This window comes from Oncorhynchus mykiss, chromosome 17, assembly GCF_057628025.1.
Source record: "Oncorhynchus mykiss isolate SJ-2025 chromosome 17, ASM5762802v1, whole genome shotgun sequence".
Taxonomy (NCBI): Eukaryota; Metazoa; Chordata; class Actinopteri; order Salmoniformes; family Salmonidae; genus Oncorhynchus; species Oncorhynchus mykiss.
In genome coordinates, this window is record NC_143038.1 from 33149054 (window position 1) to 33174196 (window position 25143).

At 45.3% G+C, this 25143-nt stretch overlaps 1 protein-coding gene across 1 annotated transcript in view; it reads left to right on the top strand.

Annotated features, from left to right (window-relative positions):
• The window catches only part of cacna1da (calcium voltage-gated channel subunit alpha1 Da), a 124822-nt gene that overhangs the window by 21805 nt on the left and 77874 nt on the right, over window positions 1-25143 (top strand). Inside the window, exons 4-5 of the mRNA XM_090205269.1 lie at window positions 21442-21581; window positions 24543-24751. Coding sequence (XP_090061395.1) covers window positions 21442-21581; window positions 24543-24751 — 349 coding nt within the window. The remainder of the gene's footprint in view (window positions 1-21441; window positions 21582-24542; window positions 24752-25143) is intronic.

Genomic DNA, 25143 nt, shown 5'->3' on the forward strand with positions numbered 1-25143 from the left:
TTGCATCTCTATCTCCCCTCTTTCGAAATTCCTTACAGACATTTCCATCTCTGTCGCATGTGCGGTGCACTTTTGACAGTGTTTTCCTGCTAATTGTATTATGGAACAAAAAATACTGCCTTGTGTGCTTTGCTTATAATGTGAAGAAATAATAGTTTAGCAACATTTTAAGCTAAACGTTCTGATTGTTTGCATGAGCCTCTAGCTTTTACATTTTTTTTTGGGGGGGGGGGGGGGGTGTAGCCTACGCCTACTGATTGTATGTGTTTTGTAGCTGTCCCAGAGTCAGTTTGGAATAGGCTATTTCTTTCTCGCCCAGAACGAAAAACTGACCAATAGAATATGCCAACTTTTCTACTATGGAGGATAGTAGATTGACATAGGCTAGTGATTGTGCTGTTTGTTACTCGTCTTATTGGCGGAGGAACAGTAAACAAGGACTGTTACTCTAACATCTTCAAATTGTGTGATCGGGATTCGGTAAGAAGGACGCACGCCGTTGCGTCCTCGAGTTGCGTGATCTGTTGAGATGAATAACCATCATCTAAATGTGATTTCTGTCATTCTGAGCGCCGTGGCTGGACGCCCTAATCAGGGTACGCACCCAATGCATGTGGGTCTGGTAAATACCTTAAATCTCCGGTAAATTAAAATGCTGCCGACCATGTTCCTAACGGAAACCCTGGTTTGCTTGTGCATGTGTGTTTGTGTGTTTGTATACTTGCGCGTGTACTTGTATGTACGTGTGCATGCTTGCATGTGTGCATGCGTGCGACAGTGGCTGTAACTGTGGCTCTAACTGTGGCTGTAACTGTGGCTGGCCCGGCAGCAGTGTCTCTGGACTCCAGTGGAGAGGATGGCAGAAGTGTGTGTTTAGTCACTTAACAAGCTGCTCATTTGTGACTCACGCAAGGACACCCCCTGCTCGTTATCCCTAACGTGTGTGCCTGTGCGTGCGCACGTTTTTATGTGTAGGTGGTATAGCAGGCCATTGATAGACAATACATGCCCATCCAGCCTGTCTGGTCTAGAAGGACACACTGTGCCTATTTATCCCCAGGATTCGAATGGCAATTCAGGGATCTGTATCATCTATCGTATAGGTAGGCTCCTGCAATAACCCTAATGACTAGTTGAAGGAATCAAATGATGAATTACTGAACAAATGAATGAATGAAACAGGTAATTTAACGACTATGAGAAAGTGTGTTTTATAATTATGGTGTATCAAGTGTCTCAGAGTAGGTGTTCTTACTTAGGATCAGTTTTGTCTTTTGGATCCCAATAGCAAACGGTCACATGGGCAAGGAAGACCTGATCTGTAGACTAGTACAAGACTGATAGTGAGAATATGTTGAGTGTCTGATGATCAGGATGGTATCTGATTCCTCTTCTTTGCAAAGAGAGCATCTCAAAGTGCACTGGGCCATGGGAGCAACAATGTATAAGGTTTCTGCCATCGTCACACTGCCGTGACTTTTCCTCAGGTGATCTGGTGCTCAGGCGTTAATACACACACGCGCACACGCACACGCACACACACACACACAAATGCATGCACATCCCTCGTTCGAAACGTCTCTCCCTCGTGCCTCTCCGTTTTGGAGCAGTGTGCCCAGCCCATCCCCCATTCTCATCTTTCCTCTTCTGTCTTTCAACTAGTAGGCCTCCCCACAGATGACTCACTTTGTGCCAACATGTGTGTGTCGGTTTAACTCAAAGGCTGCGTTTACATAGGCAGCCAAATTCTGATATTTGTTTCACTAATTGGTGTTTTGACCAATCAGATAAGCTCTGAAAAAGAGCTGTGAAAATAATCAAATGTTATTGGTGAAAAGACTAGTGGGAAAAAGCCACATCGATTTATAGATCGCAATGTTTTATCTGTCCCATTATGGCTTCTGTGAGCGCACGGGCAAGGCCATCTCCATTTTGAAGTAGTCCATTTTCTTCTTCTACCACTTCTATGAGTTGGTAAACAAACTGAAAAGATCCATACTGCCACCTGGAGTGTGTTGTTTGAACAGGTATAAAGCCAAGGTTGGTGATTTACTGCTACCTGCAGTTATGGAATGTTTGCTCACAAGTATAATTAATTAGCTAATTCCTCCTGATGACCTGAATGGAATTATGTGATCCATACGTAACCCATAGGAAGTCCCCAGTTGACAACTTCAAAATTGTGAAAGTCCTCAATGGAGTGGCCCATGTTAAAACAGGATTTCGGGCACTAGAGTCCTCTATACATCTCTATGGCTTAACTGCATCTGTGTGTGGAAGTGCAAAGTGTCTTTGTGTGAGTGTGTGTTTTTTGTTGTTGTGAGCCTGTGTGTGTGTGTGTGTGTGTGTGAGAGAGAGAGAGAGAGAGAGAGAGAGAGAGAGAGAGAGAGAGAGAGAGAGAGAATGTAAGCACAGTGCTCTGAACACGTATGTCTGAATTATACTGTGTGTCCTTGAACCACGTCAGCAGCACGTTTGCCAAGTATCTATTCACACGCTGCAGTATTTGGATAATGGATTCATCCGGAAGATTAAAACATTTTTTCTCGCATTTTGCAGTCAGTGGTTGCATCCCAAATGGCACACTTTTCTCTACATAGTGTACTACTTTTCACCAGGGCCCATAGGGAATAGGGTACCGTTTAGGACGCAGAGAGTCAGTAAGCCAGTTATGCATGGGCCCATTCCATGGTTAGGGGGGCTGCACATCACGATCACACAATTAAACAGATCATTCAGAGCTTTGATGATCAAGCTAATGAGCTCTGGAACTCTCATTAAAATGACTTTGGCTACTCTGGCCTGAATCACCTCGGCTACACAGGCCTTGCTGAGTGACTGACTGTCTGACTGGCTGGAAGATGGTGAGAAATAGTGAGAAACAATGAACTAATAGTAAAACCTCAATATACCCTTGGTTCTTTCTATCATTGTATGAACCCAGTGAGAGGATGCATAACAGTAATAATAAAAACACATCAATGTAGCATTATGTAGCATTATGTAGCATTATGTCTATTGGTAGATACTTCCTCCCTTGTAAGGTACTGTATAACAGATTGGGTTAGCATTAGTGATGGGGGGGGGGGATGGGGGGGGGGGTTAAAGTTAAAAAGTTAAAAAGTGATGGGGGGGAAAAAGTTACTTTTATTTTTGACAATATACACTACCGTTTGGGGTCACTTAGAAATGCCCTTGTTTTTGAAAGAAAATCAAAAATCAAATCTATTTTGCATGAAGAAACAACCTCTCATTCATCACAAACTTTGTGAACATCTGGGGTTTCCCTCTTCGCAATGCAGAAAGACTGCATTTAATCAGTGGACACCACTCGTTTTCATTACAACACACCTGTCATAACTGTGTCCTTTACTAAAGTAGAGGTTTATTATTAGTATTGCTAAAGGTACTGCATAGGTGTAAACATACATTTCTTTAGCAAGATATAGCACTTGTATAGCCTAAGAAAGTAACAGAAATGTGCAGAAAGTAGTTTTGAATGCATTTCATTGAAGGGAAACGGTCTTGAACATTTTTGGGAATATATTCTTATATACTGTACAATGAGGAAAATGATTACTTTCCCCAAAAGAGGCATTAGAAATACAAAATACTAGTCTTCTCCCATTTTTTAACCATTGCCCCCACCCACAAGGTGTATAAACAACAACAACATAAGAATAAAATAAGAATAGATACAAAACAAAAAACGTGAGGAACATCAATCAATCAACTCAAATTAGCAGGACAGTATGCAAGTGTGTGTGCATGGACTTTGCAGATGTATTTATCACCTGTGCAGCACATAGAATTTGTTTCTCCTCCTATTGCCTGCCCCAGCTGCAGCCTCAGGTGGACCAGGACAAGGTTCAGCCCCCTCCTATTGCCTGCCCCAGCTGCAGCCTCAGGTGGACCAGGACAAGGTTCAGCCCCCTCCTATTGCCTGCCCCAGCTGCAGCCTCAGGTGGACCAGGACAAGGTTCAGCCCCCTCCTATTGCCTGCCCCAGCTGCAGCCTCAGGTGGACCAGGACAAGGTTCAGCCCCCTCCTATTGCCTGCCCCAGCTGCAGCCTCAGGTGGACCAGGACAAGGTTCAGCCCCCTCCTATTGCCTGCCCCAGCTGCAGCCTCAGGTGGACCAGGACAAGGTTCAGCCCCCTCCTATTGCCTGCCCCAGCTGCAGCCTCAGGTGGACCAGGACAAGGTTCAGCCCCCTCCTATTGCCTGCCCCAGCTGCAGCCTCAGGTGGACCAGGACAAGGTTCAGCCCCCTCCTATTGCCTGCCCCAGCTGCAGCCTCAGGTGGACCAGGACAAGGTTCAGCCCCCTCCTATTGCCTGCCCCAGCTGCAGCCTCAGGTGGACCAGGACAAGGTTCAGCCCCCTCCTATTGCCTGCCCCAGCTGCAGCCTCAGGTGGACCAGGACAAGGTTCAGCCCCCTCCTATTGCCTGCCCCTTACAACATTAACAATGTCTACACGGTATTTCTGATCAATTTGATGTTTTTTTAATGGATCAAAAAACATGCTTTTCTTTCAAAAACAAGGACATTTCGAAGTGACCCCAAACGGTAGCGTATATCGTGTCGTGTTGACAATATCGCAATATCATTTTTGCACTAGGTGGCTGTACCTGCACCAAAACTCCAGTATTTGTCCTTCATCGTTTGTTCTCCATCTTCTCTTTAAATAGGGAGGCAATTTGTTTTTAGCACTTTTATTTCCATGACTCATCAAAACAAGTTTCATCATGGCTCTCTCTTGTCCCTCTGCAGCAGACATATATGGTGAGCAATATGTTTGGAACATCGAATCGCAATGAAATCACTGTATCCAATCGCAATACCTTTATCCTGAGTGACGCAGCGGTCTAAGGCACAGCATCGCAGTGCTAGGGGCATCACTACAGACCCGGGTTCGATCCCTGGCTGTATCACGACCGGCCGTGATCAGGAGTCCCACAGGGCGGTGCACAATTGGCCCAGTGTCGTCAGTGTTAGGGGAGGGTTTGGCCGGGGTAGACCGTCATTGTAAATAAGAATTTGTTTTTAACTGACTTGCTAGTTAAATGAAGGTGAAAAAATATATTTAAAAAATACATATAGAATAGTGAGAATCGCAATACACATCATATTGGCTCCTAAGTATCTTAATAATATCGTATTGTAAGGTCCCTGGCAATTCCCAGCCCTAGTTAACATATGGCTAATGTGGCTTATAATTAACAATGTGGCTAGCATGTGACTAATATGGCTAACATCTAACAGAGTAGCAGGCATGTGGCTAAAAACTATCATGCAGCTAATGTGGCTAATATCTATCATGTGGCTAATAACTATAATTTGGCTAATGTGGCTAATAACTCATGTTGCTAATGTGGCTAATAACTATCATGTGGTTAATGTGGCTAATAACTATCATGTGGTTAATGTGGCTAATAACTATCATGTGGATGATGTGGCTAATAACTATCATGTGGCTAATGTGGCTTATAAATAACAATGTGGCTAATAGCTAACAATGTGGCTAATAGCGAAAAATGTGGCTAACATGTGGCTAATGTGGCTAACAGTATACATTATAGAACTAATGGTTGCTACATTCACAGTGTAATGTTTCTGCTGGTTGAAGATAGACATCATGGCAGTGTTGGTCCATGTTAAAGATCACCTCTGCTTGTAATAACGTTGTTGTTTCCCCTCAGAGAATGACAGCCACTTCATAGCTTCGCCTATCCCCTCACTGCTGCACACACACACACACGTATGCAACTGTGCACACACCCGAATGCATACATTAACCAGTGTCTCGCTCACAGTCTCGCTCACACACACACACACACACACACACACACACACACACACACACACACACACACACACACACACACACACACACACACACACACACACACTGCCCTCTGTGGTCAGTGTGTGTATAGCTGCTGGTGTGTAGACTATAAAATGATATGATGCTGTTGCTGGGTTACAGTGCATTAATAAACATTGTATTCAGAGAGAAACAGAGAGACAGTTCTCTTTCTGAGTGGGGGAAGGGGAAGATGCAAAGGCAATGTGTCTCTCTCTTTGTCAGTAGTCATAAAGGTTTGATCAGAGATCGAAGGTTATATGCACACAAAATAATCTGCACACACATACACACACACACACACACACACGCACGCACACACTTTCACTCATGTGAAAATGTGCATGCACACTACACATACTGTACACCCTTGTACAAATGCAGTTGCTGTTTCTCCGGTGGATGTTGCCCTCAAGCTTAGCATAAAATGTTACTCCTCAATGAAAGAGTTTTTCCGCTACTTTTGTATACCTTTTAGCCAGTAGTTTTGAGCCAGTAGGTCCCCGAAAAGTGAGTACCACGTCACGTATGTGCAAATGTGTGGACCACGTCATTGCTGTCTCTCTCACTCTACTGTGTGTGCATCTTGCTAGCGGTCACTCTAATGGCGAGGGGCTGAAGCTCATTGGTTGAACTCGAATTGCTAGGGGGCTGTCCCACGTGGGGGAAAATGTAGGGTAGGGAAAATAGCACAGCTTCCAGGAAACAGTCGCTTTCAAACGAGGGATTTCGTGGCTAATTGAGGTAAGCCAGATTATGCATGTATGAACTACACATTGACACATCGAGCCCAAAGCAGGAGGTTAAATGTAACTAAATGGAATCGAAAATGGAATCTAATTAATCCCCCAAAAGTAATTATTTATCAGTAGAGGGCCATAAACAGAAATGCTGTATACTCCAAGAAAGGTTAAAATCTTTACCATTCTGGTATTTCAAAAAATAAATTGCTGAGGTGTGGTCACCTTTCGAGGACACAAGCTTAAGTACACGGTACAAATATGATAGAAATATGAAAATATGAAATATTTGATATAATTTATTTACTATTCAATAAAACTGTATGAATAAGACTTGAAATGATTTATATGCGTTCTAAATATAGTACAATCAAATGATAAAACAGCTAACTATGAGACTTCACCTTCCTTATAACTGTAGAATACATATTTGTATGTTTAGTGTCAGAGAAAAGGTCTCTCTTGATCAAAACGTCTGCCACCATCGCTGTGAATGTCTCACAGAGCTCTATCGTGGCTTACTGAACTCGTTCCAAAATTGCCCTTCGTCTCATATTAATCTCTTCCGTCTTTAAAATCGCTAAATTGTTTATGGCTATAAATCGATCTCTGAATATGCTACAGTGATGAAACCACTCTCTCCTGCTGTGCTACGATGTAAGGATGGCAGGCATGTGCTTTGTCAGTGGCTGTGTCGTGGGGGGTTGAGCAAGGAGTTGATGGACAGTCGGAAGAGCGAATTCAATGGTAGGAGGGACATCCCAGCTTCAAGTAGTTTCAGATATCACATCCCACGTTACACAGTCTCAAAATCAGTTTATAAGCGAAAACATTACATCTGCGACGTTAAAAATACAAAGTAGTAGAAAAAGTTCCGTAACTTGTCTTTAATTAGATATATTGACCTAGCTATTTTGTTAGCAAAGAAATATGTAAAATATGTCGTTGTTGTGTCCAAAATAGCACAATTATACAATATGCATATACACACTTAACCCTCTGGCTGGCCTAAACTGCTATGACTGATACATAGAGACAGACAGGAGAGAGAGGGAGGGAGAGGAGAGAGAACGGTGGAGCGAGTGAAGAAGAGTCGGGGGAGAGAAAGAGAGTCATGATGACTGCTTCATCATTGTTACAAAACCAGAGCTGCAGTAGACCTGTGAAATCACACTCATTGGTGACAATGGTGACACACTTCAGTTTATATTTGTAAATGACGAAAAGGGTTGTTATTATGTGGGATTTGTTTACCATAAATATATTGTGCAAATAATGCACTTATGTTTCAAGGTTTAATGTCACATGCACAAGTATAGTGGAATGCCTTTCCTGCAAGCTCTAAGCCCAACAATGCAGTATTCAATAACAATGTAATACTAAAAATAACATAAGGTAGAACAAAAACATACAAGAAATAGAAATAAGAAAAACACGAGAAAGTAAGTAAGCTACAGTGCATTCAGAAAGTATTCAGACCCCTTGACTTTTTCCACATTTTGTTACGTTACAGCCTTCTTCTAAAGTTGATTAAATTGTTTTTTCCCTCATCAATCTACACTCAATACCCCATAATGACAAAGCAAAAACAGGTTTTTAGAAATGTTTGCTAATTTATTAAAAAAAATACCCTTTACTCAGTACTTTGTTGAAGCACCTTTGGCAGCGATTACAGCCTTGAGTCCTCTTGGGTATGACGCTACAAGCTTAGCACACCTTTCTTCTCCGCAGGTCCTCTCAAGCTCTGTCAGGTTGGATGGGGAGTGTCGCTGCACAGATATTTTCAGGTCTCTCCAGAGATGTTCCATCTGGTTCATGTCCGGGCCACTCAGGGACATTCAGAGACTTCGCCCCCAGTCAGAGGTTATGAGTGCTCTGGAGCAGGTATTCATCAAGGATCTCTCTGTACTTTGCTCCGTTCATCTTTCACTCGATCCTGACTAGCCTCCCAGTCGCTACAGCTGAAAAACATCCCCACAGCATGATGCTGTCACCACCATGCTTCACCGTAGGGATGGTGCCAGGTTTCCTCCAGACGTGACGCTTGGCATTCAGGCCAAAGAGTTCAATCTTGTTTTCATCAGACCAGAAAATCTTTTTCTCATGGTCGGAGAATCCTTTAGGTGCTTTTTGGCAAACTCCAAGCGGGCTGTCATGTGCCTTTTACTGAGGAGTGGCTTCCGTCTGGCCACTCTACCATAAAGGCCTGATTGGTGGAGTGCTGCAGAGATGGTTGTCCTTCTGGAAGGTTCTCCCATCTCCACAGAGGAACTCTGGAGCTCTGTCAGAGTGACCATCAAGTTATTGGTCACCTCCCTGACCAAGGCCCTTCTCCCCTGATTAATCAGTTTGGCCGGGCGGCCAGCTCTAGGAAGAGTCTTAAGAATGATGGAGGCCACTGTGTTCTTGGGCACCTTCAATGCTGCAGAAATGGTTTGGTACCCTTGCCCAGATCTGTGCCTCGACATAATCCTGTCTTGTAGCTCTACGGACACTTCCTTCAACCTCATGGCTTGGTTTTTGCTCTGTCATGCACTGCCAACTGTGAGACCTTATACAGACAGGTGTGCCTTTCTAAATCATATCCAATCAATTGAATTTTCCACAGGTAGACTCCAATCAAGTTGTAGAAACATCTCAAGGATGATCAATGGAAACAGGATGCACCTGAGCTCAATTTCAAGTCTCATAGCAAAGGGTCTGAATACATTTGCAAAAGTGTCTGTAATCCTGTTTCCGTTTCGTCATTATGGCGTATTGTGTGTAGATTGATGAGGACATTTTTTATTGGTAATTTTAGAATTAGGCTTTAACATAACCAAATGTGGAAAAAGTCTAAAGGGGTCTGAATACTTTCCCGAATGCACTGTACATACAGGGTCAGTTCCAATACCGTATGTACAATGTGCAGGGATACTGGAGCGATAGAGGTAGGTAGATATGTAAGGTGACTAGGCATCAGGATATATGATAAACGGGAGTAGCAGCGGCGTATAGGACGTTCGTATGTGAGTGGGTGTGCGTGTGTGTGTGTAGAGTCTGTTCAAATGTGTGTGCATATTATGTGTGTGTGTGAGCAAATGACGAAGTGAGTGTTTTCTGTGCGTTTTTTGGATTGTCAGTGTGCGTGAGTGTGTAGGGCCCTGTGAGTGTGCGTAGAGCAAAAATACAAATAAAATACAAGACTGTGTAGACATTTTGTTAGCTATTAGTTAGCTATTTAGCAGCCTTGTGGCTTAGGGATAGAAGCTGTAAAGATCTGCAAGGTGCACGTAACACCTTGGACCAGAACTAGTTCTGTCCCTCCTCTGCTAATGACACGACGCGCGGCTTTAAGGGTTGTGTGTAAGTTGAACGCAGTAGCGGTGCATGGAGCATGCAGCTGGGTTGTTTGTTGTTTCGTTGTCTCTGTGGAGGTAGAGTCATCCCGGCCGTACAGTGATATTAAACAGGCGTGATGTCACAAAGTGTGAGACACCGTGTGAGCCTGGCCCTCCGTCACACGCACAGATGTGCTGTATCACGCACGCTCCTTGTGTCCCCCACTCACCACTCTCAGGTGATCGTGTGATACATCCTCTTTTTGTTCTCAAAGATGGTGGATAAATGAAGAGTTCACTCGGGCCATTTGCAATTGAAAAAGATGGTCAGTCCGGGCTGCTTAACAGGGTGGCTCTCCCATAGACACAAATGCAATAGCAGCTGGGTCTGGTCTCCTTAGTTCATTGTATTTCTTTGAACCAGAGAAAAACAGTGAGTAGGGTGTCTCGCTTCCTCTTCCGTCTCTGGTGTACTTACTTTCCGCTCTCAGGTGATCAGGTGATCAACTGTACTGGGGCCATGGATTATTACGTAATCATTTTGTGATATAAATATAAATGTACAATATTGAAGCCAATGGCACTTATTGATGATAGTCATGTAATGTGATTGCTAATGAAATAGTTTTACAGTCTAGCGATTTCGTCCAAATCAATCAATCAATCATATTTATTTATAAAGCCCTTCTTACATCAGCTGATGTCACAAAGTGCTGTATAGAAACCCAGTCTAAAACCCCAAACAGCAAGCAATGCAGGTGTAGAAGCACGGTGGCTAGGAAAAACTCCCTAGAAAGGCCAGAATCTAGAAAGAAACATAGAGAGGAACCAGGCTATGAGGGGTGGCCAGTCCTGTTCTGGCTGTGCATGGCTAAGATGTTCAAATGTTCATTGATCCCAGCAGGGTCAAATAATAATAATCACAGTGGTTGTCGAAGGTGCAACAGGTCAGCACAACAGGTCAGCACTTTCCGAGAGAAAGAAAGAAAGAAAGAAAGAAAGAAAGAAAGAGAGAAAGAAAGAAAGAAAGAAAGAAAGAGAAAATTAGAGAGAGCATACTTAAAATCACACAGGACACCGGATAAGACAGGACAAATACTCCAGATACATAAACTACTGCAGCATAAATACTGGAGGCTGAGACAGGAGTGGTCGGGAGACACTGTGGCCCTGTCCGACGATACCCCCGGACAGGGCCAAACAGGCAGGATATAACCCCACCCACTTTGCCCACTTTTCCAAAGCACAGCCCCCACACCACTAGAGGGATATCTTCAACCACCAACTTACCATCCTGAGACAAGGCCGAGTATAGCCCACAAAGATCTCCGCCACGGCACAACCCAAGGGGGGGCGCCAACCCGGACAGGAAGATCACGTCAGTGACTCAATCCACTCAAGTGACGCACCCCTCCTAGAGACGGCATGGAAGAGCACCAGTAAGCCAGTGACTCAGCCCCTGTAATAGAGTTAGAGGCAGAGAGAGGGGAACTGGCCAGGCAGAGACAGCAATGGAGGGTCATTGCTCCAGTGCCTTTCCGTTCACCTTCACACTCCTGGGCCAGACTCCACTTAATCATAGGACCTACTGAAGAGATGAGTCTTCAATAAAGACTTAAAGGTTGATACCGAGTCTGCGTTTCTCACGTGGGTAGGCAGACCATTCCATAAAAATGGAGCTCTATAGGAGAAAGCCCTGCCTCCAGCTGTTTGCTTAGAAATTCTACTGACAGTAAGGAGGCCTGCGTCTTGTGACCATAGCGTACATGTAGGTATGTACGGCAGGACCAAATCGGAAAGATAGGTAGGAGCAAGTCCATGTAATGCTTTGTAGATTAGCAGTAAAACCTTGAAATCAGCCCTTGCCTTAACAGGAAGCCAGTGTAGGGAGGCTAGCCCTGGAGTAATATGATCACATTTTTTGGTTCTAGTCAAGATTCTAGCAGCCGTGTTTAGCACTAACTAAAGTTTATTTAGTGCTTAATCCGGGTAGCCAGAAAGTAGAGCATTGCAGTAGTCTAACCTAGAAGTGACAAAAGCATGGATACATTTTTGTGCATAATTTTTGGACAGAAAGTTTTAGATTTTTGCAATGTTACGTAGATGGAAAAAAGCTGTCCGTGAAACAGTCTTGATATGTTCGTCAAAATAGAGATCAGGGTCCAGAGTAATGCTGAGGTCCTTCACAGTTTTATTTGAGACGACTGTACCACTATCAAGATTAATTCTCAGATTCAACAGAAGATCTCTTTATTTCTTGGGACCTAGAACAAGCATCTGTTTTGTCTGAGTTTAAAAGTAGAACATTTGCAGCCATCCAGTTCCTCATGTCTGAAACATGAGGAGGGAGGGCAATTATGGGGCTTCACCATGTTCCATTGAAATGTACAGCTGTGAGTCATCCGCATAGCAGTGAAAGTTAGCATTGTGTTTCCGAATGACATCACCAAGAGGTAAAAAGCTTTGAGGAACACCAACATTTACAATTGATTTGTCAGAGGACAAACCATCCACAGAGACAAACTGATATCTTTCCGACAGATAAGATCTAAACCATGCCGGAACTTGTCCGTGTAGACCAATTTGGGTTTCCTATCTCTCCAAAAGAATGTGGTGATCGATGGTATCAAAAGCAGCACTAAGGTCTAGGAGCACGAGGACAGATGCAGAGCATTGGTCTGACGCCATTAAAAGGTAATTTACCACCTTCACAAGTGGCCTATAAGATTCAATATAGGCCAATATTTTTTGTAAACATTTTCTGGGTCAGGGTTGGGCTTTTTCAAGAGAGGCTTTATCCTCTAGTGACTCCCCATGCCGCGTGCGGGAGCATAATCATAGACTGACACTAATTAGCATAACGGAACGGACATAAATATTCCTAGAAAATATTCCTATTCATGAAAATCACAAGTGAAATATATTGAGACACAGCTTAGCCTTTTGTTAATCACCCTGTCATCTCAGATTTTCAAAATATGCTTTACAGCCAAAGCTAGACAAGCATTTGTGTACGTTTATCGATAACCTAGCATAGCATTTTGTCCAGCTAGCATCAGGTAACTTGGTCACGGAAATCAGAAAAGCAATCAAATTAAATCGTTTACCTTTGATGAGCTTCGGATGTTTTCACTCACTAGACTCCCAGTTAGATAGCCAATGTTCCCTTTTTTCCAAAAATATTATTTTTGTAGGCGAAATAGCTCCGTTTGTTCTTCACGTTTGGCTGAGAAATCGCCCGGAAATTGCAGTCACGAAAACGGCAAAAAATATTTCAAATTAGCTCCATAATATCGACAGAAACATGGCAAACGTTGTTTATAATCAATGCTCAAGGTGTTTTTCAAATATCTATTCGATAATATATCCACCGGGACAATTAGTTTTTCAGTAGGACCGATTGGAATAATGGCCCCTGTATTTTACGCGAGAATCACTCTGGGAGCCATCAGGTGACCAGTTGCGCAATGTAGCTGCTTATGGGTATTCTTCAACATCAATGCGTAAAACTACGTCACAATGCTGTAGACACCTTGGGGAATACGGAGAAAAAGTAATCTGGTTGATAGCCCATTCACTGCTCAATAGGGACGCATTGGAACGCAGAGCTTTCAAAAGACGAGTCACTTCCGGATTGGATTTTTCTCAATATTCTGCAATATCAGTTCTGTTATACTCACAGACAATATTTTTACAGTTTTGGAAACTTTAGAGTGTTTTCTATCCTAAGCTGTCAATTATATGCATATTCTAGCATCTTGTCCTGACAAAATATCCCGTTTACTATTTTTCCAAAAATGAAAATACTGCCCCCTAGTCACAAAAGGTTATTACTGACACTTTTAGTGAGTTTGGTACATCCGGTGGATAGAGAGCCGTTTAATATGTTCAACACAGGAGGGCCAAGCACAGGAAGTAGCTCTTTCAGAAGTTTAGTTGGAATAGGGTCCAGTATGTAGCTTAAAGGTTTAGAGACCATGATTTTTTTCATCAATGTGTCAAGAGATATAGTACTAAAAAACTTGAGTGTCTCCCTTGATCCTAGGTCCTGGCAGAGTTGTGCAGACTCGGGACAACTGAGCTTTGGAGGAATACGCAGATTTAAAGAGGAGTCCGTAATTTGCTTTCTAATGAGCATGATCTTTTCCTCAAAGAAGTTCATAAATGTATCACTGCTGAAGTGAAAGCCATCCTCTCATGGGGAATGCTGCTTTTTAGTTAGCTTTGTGACAGTATCAAAAATACATTTGGTCTTGTTCTTATTTTCCACAATTATGTTGGAAAAAGAGGATGATCGAGCAGCAGTAAGGGCTCTTCGATACTGCACGGTACTGTCTTTACAAGCTAGTCAGAAGACTTCCAGTTTGGTGTAGCTCCATATCCGTTCCATTTTTCTGGAAGCTTGCTTCAGAGCTCGGGTATATTCTGTACACCATGGAGCTAGCTTCTTATGAAACATGTTTTTTTTGTTTTTAGGGGTGCGACGGCATCTAGGGTATTGCGCATGGTTAAATTGAGTTCCTCAGTTAGGTGGTTAACTGATTTTTGTACTCTGACGTCCTTGGGTAGGCGGAGGGAGTCTGGAAGGGCGTCTAGGAAACTTTGGGTTGTCAAAGAATTTATAGCACGGCTTTTGATTATCCTTGGTTGGGGACTGAGCAGATTATTTGTTGCGATTGCAAACGTAATAAAATGGTGGTCCGATAGTCCAGGATTATGAGGAAAAACATTAAGATTCACAACGTTTATTCCACGGGACAAAACTAGGTCCAGAGTATGACTGTGGCAGTGAGTTGGTCCGGAGACATGTTGGACTAAACCCACTGAGTCGATGATGGCTCCTAAAGCCTTTTGGAGTGGGTCTGTGGACTTTTCCATGTGAATATTAAAGTCACCAAAAATTACAATATTATCTGCCATGACTACAAGGTCCGATGGGAATTCAGGGAACTCAGTGAAGAACGCTGTATATGGCCCAGGAGGCCTGTAAACAGTAGCTATAAAAAGTGATTTAGTAGGCTACATAGATTAGGCTGCAAGCTCAAAAGACAGTTTTTTTTGTAAATTGACATTTGCTATCATAAATGTTAGCCACACCTCCGCCTTTGCGGGATGCGCGGGGGATATGGTCACTAGTGTAACCAGGAGGAGAGGCTTCATTTAACACTGTAATTTCATCATGCTTAAGCCATGTTTCAGTCAGGCCAATCACATCAAGACTATGATCAGTGATTAGTTCATTGACTGTAACTGCCTTGGAAGTGAGGGATCTAACATTAAGTAGCCCTATTTTGAGATGTGAGGTATCATGATCTCTTTCAGTAATGGCAGGAATGGAGGAGGTCTTTATTCCAGTGAGATTGCTAAATCGAACACCGCCATGTTTAGTTTTGCCCAACCCCGGTCGAGGCACAGACACGGTCTCAATGGGGATAGCTGAGCTGACTACACTGACTGTGCTTGTGGCAGACTCTACTAAGCTGGCAGGCTGGCAAATAGCCTGCTGCCTGGCCTGCACCCTATTTCATTGTGGAGCTAGGGGAGTTATAGCCCTGTCTATGTTTGTAGATAAGATGAGAGCACCCTTCCAGCTAGGATGGAGTCCGTCACTCCTCAACTGAAAGAGGGCCAATTATCTACAAATTCTATCTTTTGGGAGGGGCAGAAAATAGTTTTCAACCAGCGATTGAGTTGTGAGACTCTGCTGTCGAGCTCATCACTCCCCCCTAACTCGGAGGGGGCCAGAGACAATTACTCGATGCCGACACATCTTTCTAGCTGATTTTTACACACTCAAGCTATGTTGCGCTTGGTGACCTCTGACTGTTTCATCCTAGCATCGTTGGCACCGACGTGGATAACAATATCCCTGTACTCTCTACACTCGCCATGAAATCACCTGTGTTAAAGAAATGACCAATACAATGAGTTTGAAATGTAATAAAGGCTTAACATGCCAGTCGATCGACTGGAACCTAATTCTTTCTCAACGTTGTAATGTCACACTGTATTGGCTACATCCCTCCGTCAATCCCATATCAGCGCACTCCAATTAAAAAAACACTGCTTTGTTTAGTTCATGGACACTTTCACTGAGAACCAAACCTAAGCAAACGGGCCATAACCCAGGGAGGGACCTATGTGAACTTGTCCAATAAGAAATGCTCATTTTCCGTTGCCAAACGTTTCGCTACGATTTGCCCTGATGAATAGGACCCATGACTTCTTCACAATGAGATTTAGCTGCCTCATGTGTCGTTCTGCGAGCTGTGTCTGCTGTGTTCATAGACTGGTTACTTCAACCATTTTGTATCTTCTCTATAGTTCATAGTTACCGCAATCACCTCGACTAACCGGTGCCCCCGGTTAGCACATTGACTCTGTACTGGTAACCCCTGTATATAGCCTCTCTATTGTTATTTTACTGCTGCTCTTGAATTATTATTTTCTTAAAACTGCATTATTGGTTCAGGGTTTGTAAGTAAGCATTTCACTGTGAGGTCTACACCTGTTGTATTCAGCGCATGCGACAAATACAATTTGATTTGATTTGACATGGCCAGTGATGCTGTGTAAAACTGTCTGTACATGGTTGCATGGTTTTGTATGTATGAGAGGAGTGCATACTGTACAGCTCTTTACAGCACAAATAAGCTCTGCCATTAGTCAGAGATATTTATGGCCTACCCCACAGGCCTCACTATCCCCTCTCTCTCTGTCTTTCTCTCTCTCTCTCTCTCTCTCTCTCTTGCTCTGCACCAATGTCTCTATCTCTGCCTCTCTCTCTGTCCCGCTCTGCCCCTATCTCTCTATCTCTGCCTCTCTCTCGCTATCCCGCTCTGCCCCTATTTCTCTATCTCTGCCTCTCTCTCTCTGTCCCGCTCTGCCCCTATCTCTCTATCTCTGCCTCTCTCTCTCTCTGTCCCGCTCTGCCACTCTCAATAGAATGGCAGTGGTAGGCCGAAAGCCCCGCTCAACCTTTTACAGTGGTAACAAAGGGGCCCATGTCTCTTTCACTGGGCTAAGTGCTTCACTCAATCGGCAGTAAACTGTTGGCAAAACGAGCCCTGCAGACCAGAATGCTCTGTATGGTGTCTACAGAGCACTGGGATTAAGGACTTGGGACTTGGGACTTGGGACTGAGAGAGAGAGAGAGAGAGAGAGAGAGAGAGAGAGAGAGAGAGAGAGAGAGAGAGAGAGAGAGAGAGAGAGAGAGAGAGAGAGAGAGAGAGAGAGAGAGAGAGAGAGAGAGAGAGAGAGAGAGAGAGAGAGAGAGAGAGAGAGAGAGAGAGAGAGAGAGAGAGAGAGAGAGAGAGAGAGAGAGAGAGAGAGAGAGAGAGAGAGAGAGAGAGAGAGAGAGAGAGAGAGAGAGAGAGAGAGAGAGAGAGAGAGAGAGAGAGAGAGAGAGAGAGAGAGAGAGAGAGAGAGAGAGAGAGAGAGAGAGAGAGAGAGAGAGAGAGAGAGAGGTCCAGCATGTGATGGCTTTGTTTAATGTTCACTCTCTGAACACTGCCTCTGGTCAGCAGGACCCCTGATTTTAGAATAGGTAACAATAGATATGATATGGGTCGGTAGAAAGCAGCGGATGGAACCAAGCTAGCTAGCACGCGATTTGGTTAAGGCTTTGAAAACAGCGAAAGACAGACAGACAGGCAGGCAGACAGACTCTATGCTGTGTCCACACTGTATAAACTGCATGCTGGGTGTTAAGGTGGCTGCTGTGCCTCGTCTATAATGGAGGGAGGGAGGGAGGGAGGGTGAAAGGGGTCCCAGCCCTCTCACCTGTCACACGCTGGAGACTCACATCTCCCTCACTAGCTTTAAGCACCAGCTGCCAGATCAGCTTACAGATCACTGCACCTGTACATAGCCCATCTGTAAACAGCCCATCTATCTACCTACCTCATCCCCATACTGGTATTTATTTATTTTGCTCCTTTGCACCCCAGTATCTCTACCTGCACATTCATCTTCTGCCGATCTACCATTCCAGTGTTTAATTGCTATATTGTAATTACTTCGCCACCATGGCCTATTTATTTCCTTAACTTACCTCATTTGCACTCACTGTATATAGACTTTTTGTTTTCTTTTGTTCTACTGTATTATTGACTGTATGTTTTGTTTATTCCATGTGTAACTCTGTGTTGTTGTATGTGTCGAATTGCTACGCTTTATCTTGGCCAGGTCGCAGTTGCAAACGAGAACTTGTTCTCAACTACCTTACCTGGTTAAATAAAGGTGACATAAAATAAATAAAATAAAACATGTCTCTGGGGCCGACCTGGGAGTGTCCTGAACAGCTGAGTCACACTTTGACCCCACTCATGCTTACTGTATACAACAGAAGGCTGCTGAGTGGAGAAACTGGATGCATTCAACTGAAATGTGTCTTCCGCATTTAACCCTACCCCTCTGAGCATTCCCCCTGTGGCAGGCTACAGACAAGGCAACACCGGCTGCGTGAGGAACGTGCGTGTGTGCGCCTGCGTGCCGCCGGTGTGGCCGGAACGGAGCAAATGGAGTGGCGTCAAACACCTGGAAACCGTGATACCATTCCACTGATTCCGTTCCAGACATTACCACGAGCCCGTTCTCCCCAATTAAGGTGCCACCAACCTCCTGGGCTGTATACACACACACTCACTCAGTCACTACTCTGATGCTGACATACCTGTCTCAGCCAGCATCTGTCGCTCCCTATCCTGTCCTTCCTGTCTACAGTACCTACCACAGCAAGACACTCACCATGGTGCCGCCAAGTTATCCCGTCTATGCGGACCTCGTAAACTGTGTTTTGTACTTCCTTAGTCACATTGGATGGGCCCGCGCCCGAGTGTCTGTCTGTTTTTGACCTGTGTCATGTCGGGTCATTGTTGAGATGGGATGAGTTGATTGGTTCGAATCTGATGAAGTCAGAGCTCTGTCTGTTGTTCCCGACTGAATACAGCCGCTTTGAGGTGGTGGCCAGGGCTTTGTCCCAAAACGTACCTCAAACGTCAAAAGTTAGGGAACGGGATGCCATTTGGGACGCAGGCCCAGGGGGATTCTAGAACGAAACCATGCTCCGGTGTGAAGATTTGAGTTGCTTCATTCCTCCAGGTAGCAGCCAGGCCTGATGGTGGGGTTGTGGTGGTCAGCTGTCTGGACAGTGCTGTAGCAGCCAGGCCTGATGGTGGGGTTGTGGGGGTCAGCTGTCTGGGCAGTGCTGTAGCAGCCAGGCCTGATGGTGGGGTTGTGGTGGTCAGCTGTCTGGACAGTGCTGTAGCAGCCAGGCCTGATGGTGGGGTTGTGGTGGTCAGCTGTCTGGGCAGTGCTGTAGCAGCCAGGCCTGATGGTGGGGTTGTGGTGGTCAGCTGTCTGGACAGTGCTATAGCAGCCAGGCCTGATGGTGGGGTTGTGGTGGTCAGCTGTCTGGACAGTGCTGTAGCAGCCAGGCCTGATGGTGGGGTTGTGGTGGTCAGCTGTCTGGGCAGTGCTGTAGCAGCCAGGCCTGATGGTGGGGTTGTGGTGGTCAGCTGTCTGGACAGTGCTATAGCAGCCAGGCCTGATGGTGGGGTTGTGGTGGTCAGCTGTCTGGGCAGTGCTGTAGCAGCCAGGCCTGATGGTGGGGTTGTGGTGGTCAGCTGTCTGGACAGTGCTGTAGCAGCCAGGCCTGATGGTGGGGTTGTGGTGGGCAGCTGTCTGGGCAGTGCTGTAGCAGCCAGGCCTGATGGTGGGGTTGTGGTGGTCGGCTGTCTGGACAGTGCTGTAGCAGCCAGGCCTGATGGTGGGGTTGTGGTGGTCAGCTGTCTGGGCAGTGCTGCAGCAGCCAGGCCTGATGGTGGGGTTGTGGTGGTCAGCTGTCTGGACAGTGCTGTAGCAGCCAGGCCTGATGGTGGGGTTGTGGTGGTCAGCTGTCTGGACAGTACTGTAGCAGCCAGGCCTGATGGTGGGGTTGTGGTGGTCAGCTGTCTGGGCAGTGCTGCAGCAGCCAGGCCTGATGGTGGGGTTGTGGTGGTCAGCTGTCTGGACAGTGCTGTAGCAGCCAGGCCTGATGGTGGGGTTGTGGTGGTCAGCTGTCTGGGCAGTGCTGTAGCAGCCAGGCCTGATGGTGGGGTTGTGGTGGGTAGCTGTCTGGGCAGTGCTGCAGCAGCCAGGCCTGATGGTGGGGTTGTGGTGGTCAGCTGTCTGGGCAGTGCTGTAGCAGCCAGGCCTGATGGTGGGGTTGTGGTGGTCAGCTGTCTGGGCAGTGCTGTAGCAGCCAGGCCTGATGGTGGGGTTGTGGTGGTCAGCTGTCTGGGCAGTGCTGCAGCGGGCCGAGGGAAACACTTTGTACGGCGTTGATCAATTGGATGAACTGTGTGTGTGTGTGTGTGTGTGTGTGTGTGTGTGTGTGTGTGTCGGTGTGTGTGTGTGTGTGTGTGTGTCGGTGTGTGTGTGTGTGTGTGTGTGTGCGCGCGTGTGTGCGCCTGCGTGTGTGTGTGTTGGTATGTGTGTGTGTGTGTCCGTTTGCGTGCGTGCATGCGTGTGTGTGTTTGTGTACCTACGTGTGTGTGTGTGTTTGTGTACCTGTGTGTGTGTGTGTGTGTGTGTGTGTGTGTGTGTGTGTGTGTGTGTGTGTGTGTGTGTGTGTGTGTGTGTTTGTGCGTGCGTGTCCAGGTGTTCCCTTCATTGCAGCCATCACGGTTATTGGCGTTTACGTAACAGTGAGAGACTTTACAGTTTTCTATCCCTCTTGTCTCTCTACGGTTGTAGTTGCCTCTCTCCAGTGAATGCATTCCAGAATCAGAGAAATGACCTAAATGGATTGTGTGTGTTTAGCTTGTGTGTACTGTGTGGGTATTAGGCTTGGGCGATATACCGTTAATAGCGTATTCCCGGGGTATTTTGAAATACCAACGGCTGCAGGGGTTTGTGCTACGCCACCGCTTAGAACAATAAGTTAGGTAGAACAATAAGTTAGGTAGAACAATAAGAAATCTAAGACGTGTCAAATAAATGACATCCATCTCAGGGCTCCAGCAATGCATTTAGTTTGCTAACTGGCTAGCTACTGTAAGTGACTAAATGTCAACATCAAGCTTCTTGGTTACAGCAGAGACATTCAAATCCCCTCCCGGATCAAGATCCCTGTTGCCTAAATTGTTTTGTGCGTAGTTTTTTAAATGATTATAGTAGAATTTTTTTCAACAAAATGTATACAGCACCTTGTGTGTATTTACGGGAATACCGTGTACTTCGGTATGGCACAAAAACTGTATGACGGTAGGAAAATTGGTATACCGCCCAACCCTAGTGTATACTGTGTGTGTGTGTGTGTGTGTGTGTGTGTGTGTGTGTGTGTGTGTGTGTGTGTTAATATTCTAATATTCTAATATGAATGGTCACTACTGTATAATAAATCATTAGTTTGGGCCAACGCCCATAGCGACATATTGTTTTATTTTCCTCTCTCTCTAACTCTCTATCTCTCTCTCTCTCTCTCTATCTCTCTCTCTCTCTCTCTCTCTCTCTCTCTCTCTCTCTCTCTGCAGGAAACGGTAGAACATGTCTTCCTCGTCATTTTCACTATCGAAACCTTTCTGAAGATTATCGCCTACGGTTTAGTGGCGCACCAGAACGCGTATGTGAGAAACGGATGGAACATGCTGGATTTTGTCATCGTCGTTGTCGGGTAGGTATCTCCAATCTTCCTTACTCTCCAGCCGCTCATTCAACTGGAATTCATCTGAAGGGCTACAGGGATTTTCAATAGAATGGACTTCCTCAGTTCGGATTGTGTTGTGAAGTACTTCATTAAATAGTCTCGGCGTAGGAGTGCTGATCTAGGATCAGGTCCCGCCAGTCCATTCATGATAATTTGCAAGGCAAATCTGATTCCAGAACAGTACTTATGCTCAGACACTGAGAAGCTTGATGAATACAGGCCCAGGGCATTTTTTGTGTTTCAGTTTAGGATTTTAATTTGAACTGTAGCTCCTCATTTGAGCCTGACTGTGTACTTGTTTGTGACAGTGGTTGAGTTGGTTCATTCCCGGGCCCTGGTCCAAAGTAGTACACTCTTTTATATTGGGAATGGGGTGCCATTCCGGATGTGTTCACTGTCGGTGTACTAATATGGACGGACCCTCATCCGCTTACAGTATATGACCCAGAAAAGACATGGAGGATAAATCACAACTTTACCACCACTGGAGTGACTCACCATCACACCATGTTCCATCGCTCCTCTCCTACCCTCGCTTCCTTTTCTCTCTCATTCCCTCTCTCTCTCTCTCTCTCTCTGTCTTTCTCTTCCTTTCCTTTCCTCTCTCTCTCTCTCTCTCTCTCTCTCTCTCTCTCTCGCTCTCTCTCTCTCTCTCTCTTTCTCCTTTCCTCCTCTCTAGCTTTCTCTTCCTCTCCCTCCCACTCTCCTCTCTATCTCCCTCCCTCCCTCCCTCCCTCCCTCCCTCCCTCCCTCCCTCCCTCCCTCCCTCCCTCCCTCCCTCCCTCCCTATCTCTCTCCCTCTATCCCTCCCTATCTCCCTATCTCTCCCTCACACCCTCTTTCCCTGCCCCCCTCCATATCTCCCCATCTCTCTTCCTCTATCCCTCCCTATCTCTATCCCTCACTATCTCCCTATCTCTATCCCTCCCTATCTCCCCATCTCTCCCTCCCACCCTATTTCCCTCCCTCCCTCCCTCTCTCCCTCTCTCTCTCTCTCTCTCTCTCTCTCTCTCTCTCTCTCTCTTTCTCTCCCTCCCTCCCTCCCTCCCTCCCTCCCTCCCTCCTCTAATACACACACAGTCCAGTGAGTAGCTAGGTCAGATCTGTGTCTGTATGCGGCATGTGGGTTGATCTGTCATGCAGTCAGATGCAGAGAGATGCATCCTGCTAGGATGACTGACTGACTGCAGCACACGCATTGAAATTATCATAGAAACGGAACACTAAGATAAGCCCTGTCGATATCCAAATATAGACGTGTCAATATCCTCACAACTAAAATGGACACACTAAAATACTGCACGCAGGCCAAATGACTGCACAAAGTACACTACATGACCAAAAGTATGTGGTCATCTGCTCGACAAACATCTCTTTCCAAAATCATGGGCATTAATATGGAGTTCCTCCCCCTCTTTGCTGCTATAACAGCCTCCACTCTTCTGGGAAGGCTTTCCACTAGATGTTGGAACATTGCTGCCGGGACATGCTTCCAGTTAGCTACAAGAGCATCGGGCACTGATGTTGGGCGATTAGGCCTGGCTCGCAGTCGGCATTCGAATTCATCCCGAAGGTTTTCGATGGGGTTGAAGTCAGAGCTCTGTGCATGCCAGTCAAGTTCTTCCACACCGGTCACGACAAACCATTTCTGTATGGACCTCTCTTTGTGCATGGGGGCATTGTCATGCTGAAACAGGAAAGGGCCTTCCCCAAACTGTTGCCACAAAGTTGGAAGTTGTATGCTGTAGCGTTAAGATTTCCCTTCACTGGAAGTAAAGGTCCTAGCATGGCGGTGTACTCAATTTTATACACCTGTCAGCAACAGGTGTGGCTGAAATAGCCACTTATTTTTGAAGGGGAGTCCACATACCTTTGTATATATAGTGTATGTGATGTCAGATCAAATTATGGCTTCATTGGGATCTGTCATCATTATCATTATTTTCAGATTTTCTTTTTAAGTGCTCTACAAGAAAATACAGTTACAGTATATTAAAAGGGGCTCAGCGTATACATTTAGTATTCTATTCTGATGGTATTCTATTCTGATGGTATTATTGTCATATGAACTGATGAGTGAGCCATCAAACACCTCAGTGAGAGGCCTGGCAATTCCATTCAGCCCATTTAGTGTGTGTGTGTGTGTGTGTGTGTGTGTGTGTGTGTGTGTGTGTGTGTGTGTGTGTGTGTGTGTGTGTGTGTGTGTGTGTGTGTGTGTGTGTGTGTGTGTGTGTGAAAAGAAAAGATACTGGACCTAAATATATATTTATACAATCTTTGAGAACTAACAATCACCGAAGCAAAAGCAAGACAGTCAGGGAGAATTGAACATTCCAAAACAATGAATTTAGCAATATTGATTTTGTTATTATGTTTGAGCAAAAGAACATTTCATTAGCCACGGCAAAATGCATAGAATTGCAGGAAATTTGCTTCAAAACAACGAAATGTTCTCTCAGCTCCATAGCCGCGGGAAGAAGGGGTGCTGAGGGTTCTGCAGCACCCCCTGAAAAATCATTTGCAAACCGATTAATAGATGATCGATATTGCCATCTGTAGCACGGGCAAAAAATGATCATTAGTGCAGGGAAACTTTTTAACCAGCCCAACTGTACGTTTCTTTAGAGTCTATTGCATTGGTCTGGGCCCGTATTTATAAAGTCTCGGAGTGGGACTGCTGATCTACTGAGTTTTGCCTTTTATTTCATAATGAATAAGATTGCATGAACATGGGGAACCTGATCCTAGATCAGCACTCCTACTCCTACTATGGGAGAGGAATATGGGCCCTGAATCCAATGCTCCAGTCTTTTTAACATGTTCTCTCTCTTTCTGTAGTAATTCAGTGCCGTCCTGGAATGTTTGATCTGCAACATTCTCTTTCTGATGTGTTTCCTGTAGCATTTTTTCCCTGTTTTTTCTCCACAGGCTGTTCAGTGTTGTCCTGGAGCTTTTGACCAAAGACTCTGTTGAGACGAAGGAGGAAGCGGAGGCGGGTGCGGCTGCGGCGGCGGCTGCGGCGGCAGCGCTCCACCCCTCCGCCCAAGGCCACGGGGGAAAGTCGGGCGGCTTCGACGTCAAAGCCCTCCGAGCCTTCCGTGTGCTGCGACCCCTACGCCTGGTCTCAGGAGTGCCCAGTGAGTTACTGTTATCTGACCCTTCACCTTTGACCCCACAACAACACCAACCAGACCTAGGTTCAAATGCTGTTTGAGATCATTTCAAATACTTTATCTGGACTTGATTGAGCTTGCCTGACACCATGGAATAGAAAAAATTACAAGGAGTGCGAACCCTATCCATCTGGCACTCCAGGCAGGCTAATGTACACTTTAAATATTTCAAATAGTATGTTAACCTAGGTCTGACACGAACACAGTGTTGTTGTGAGTGCTGCCTGATCCCTCACCTTTGACCCCCATGATGAAACATGCACAGCAAACCTCCATTGACCTAGAGTATACAGGCTAACCTCTGAAAAAGGCACTACATAACACCACCCCAGTAAATAACACTGCGGCAAACTGTG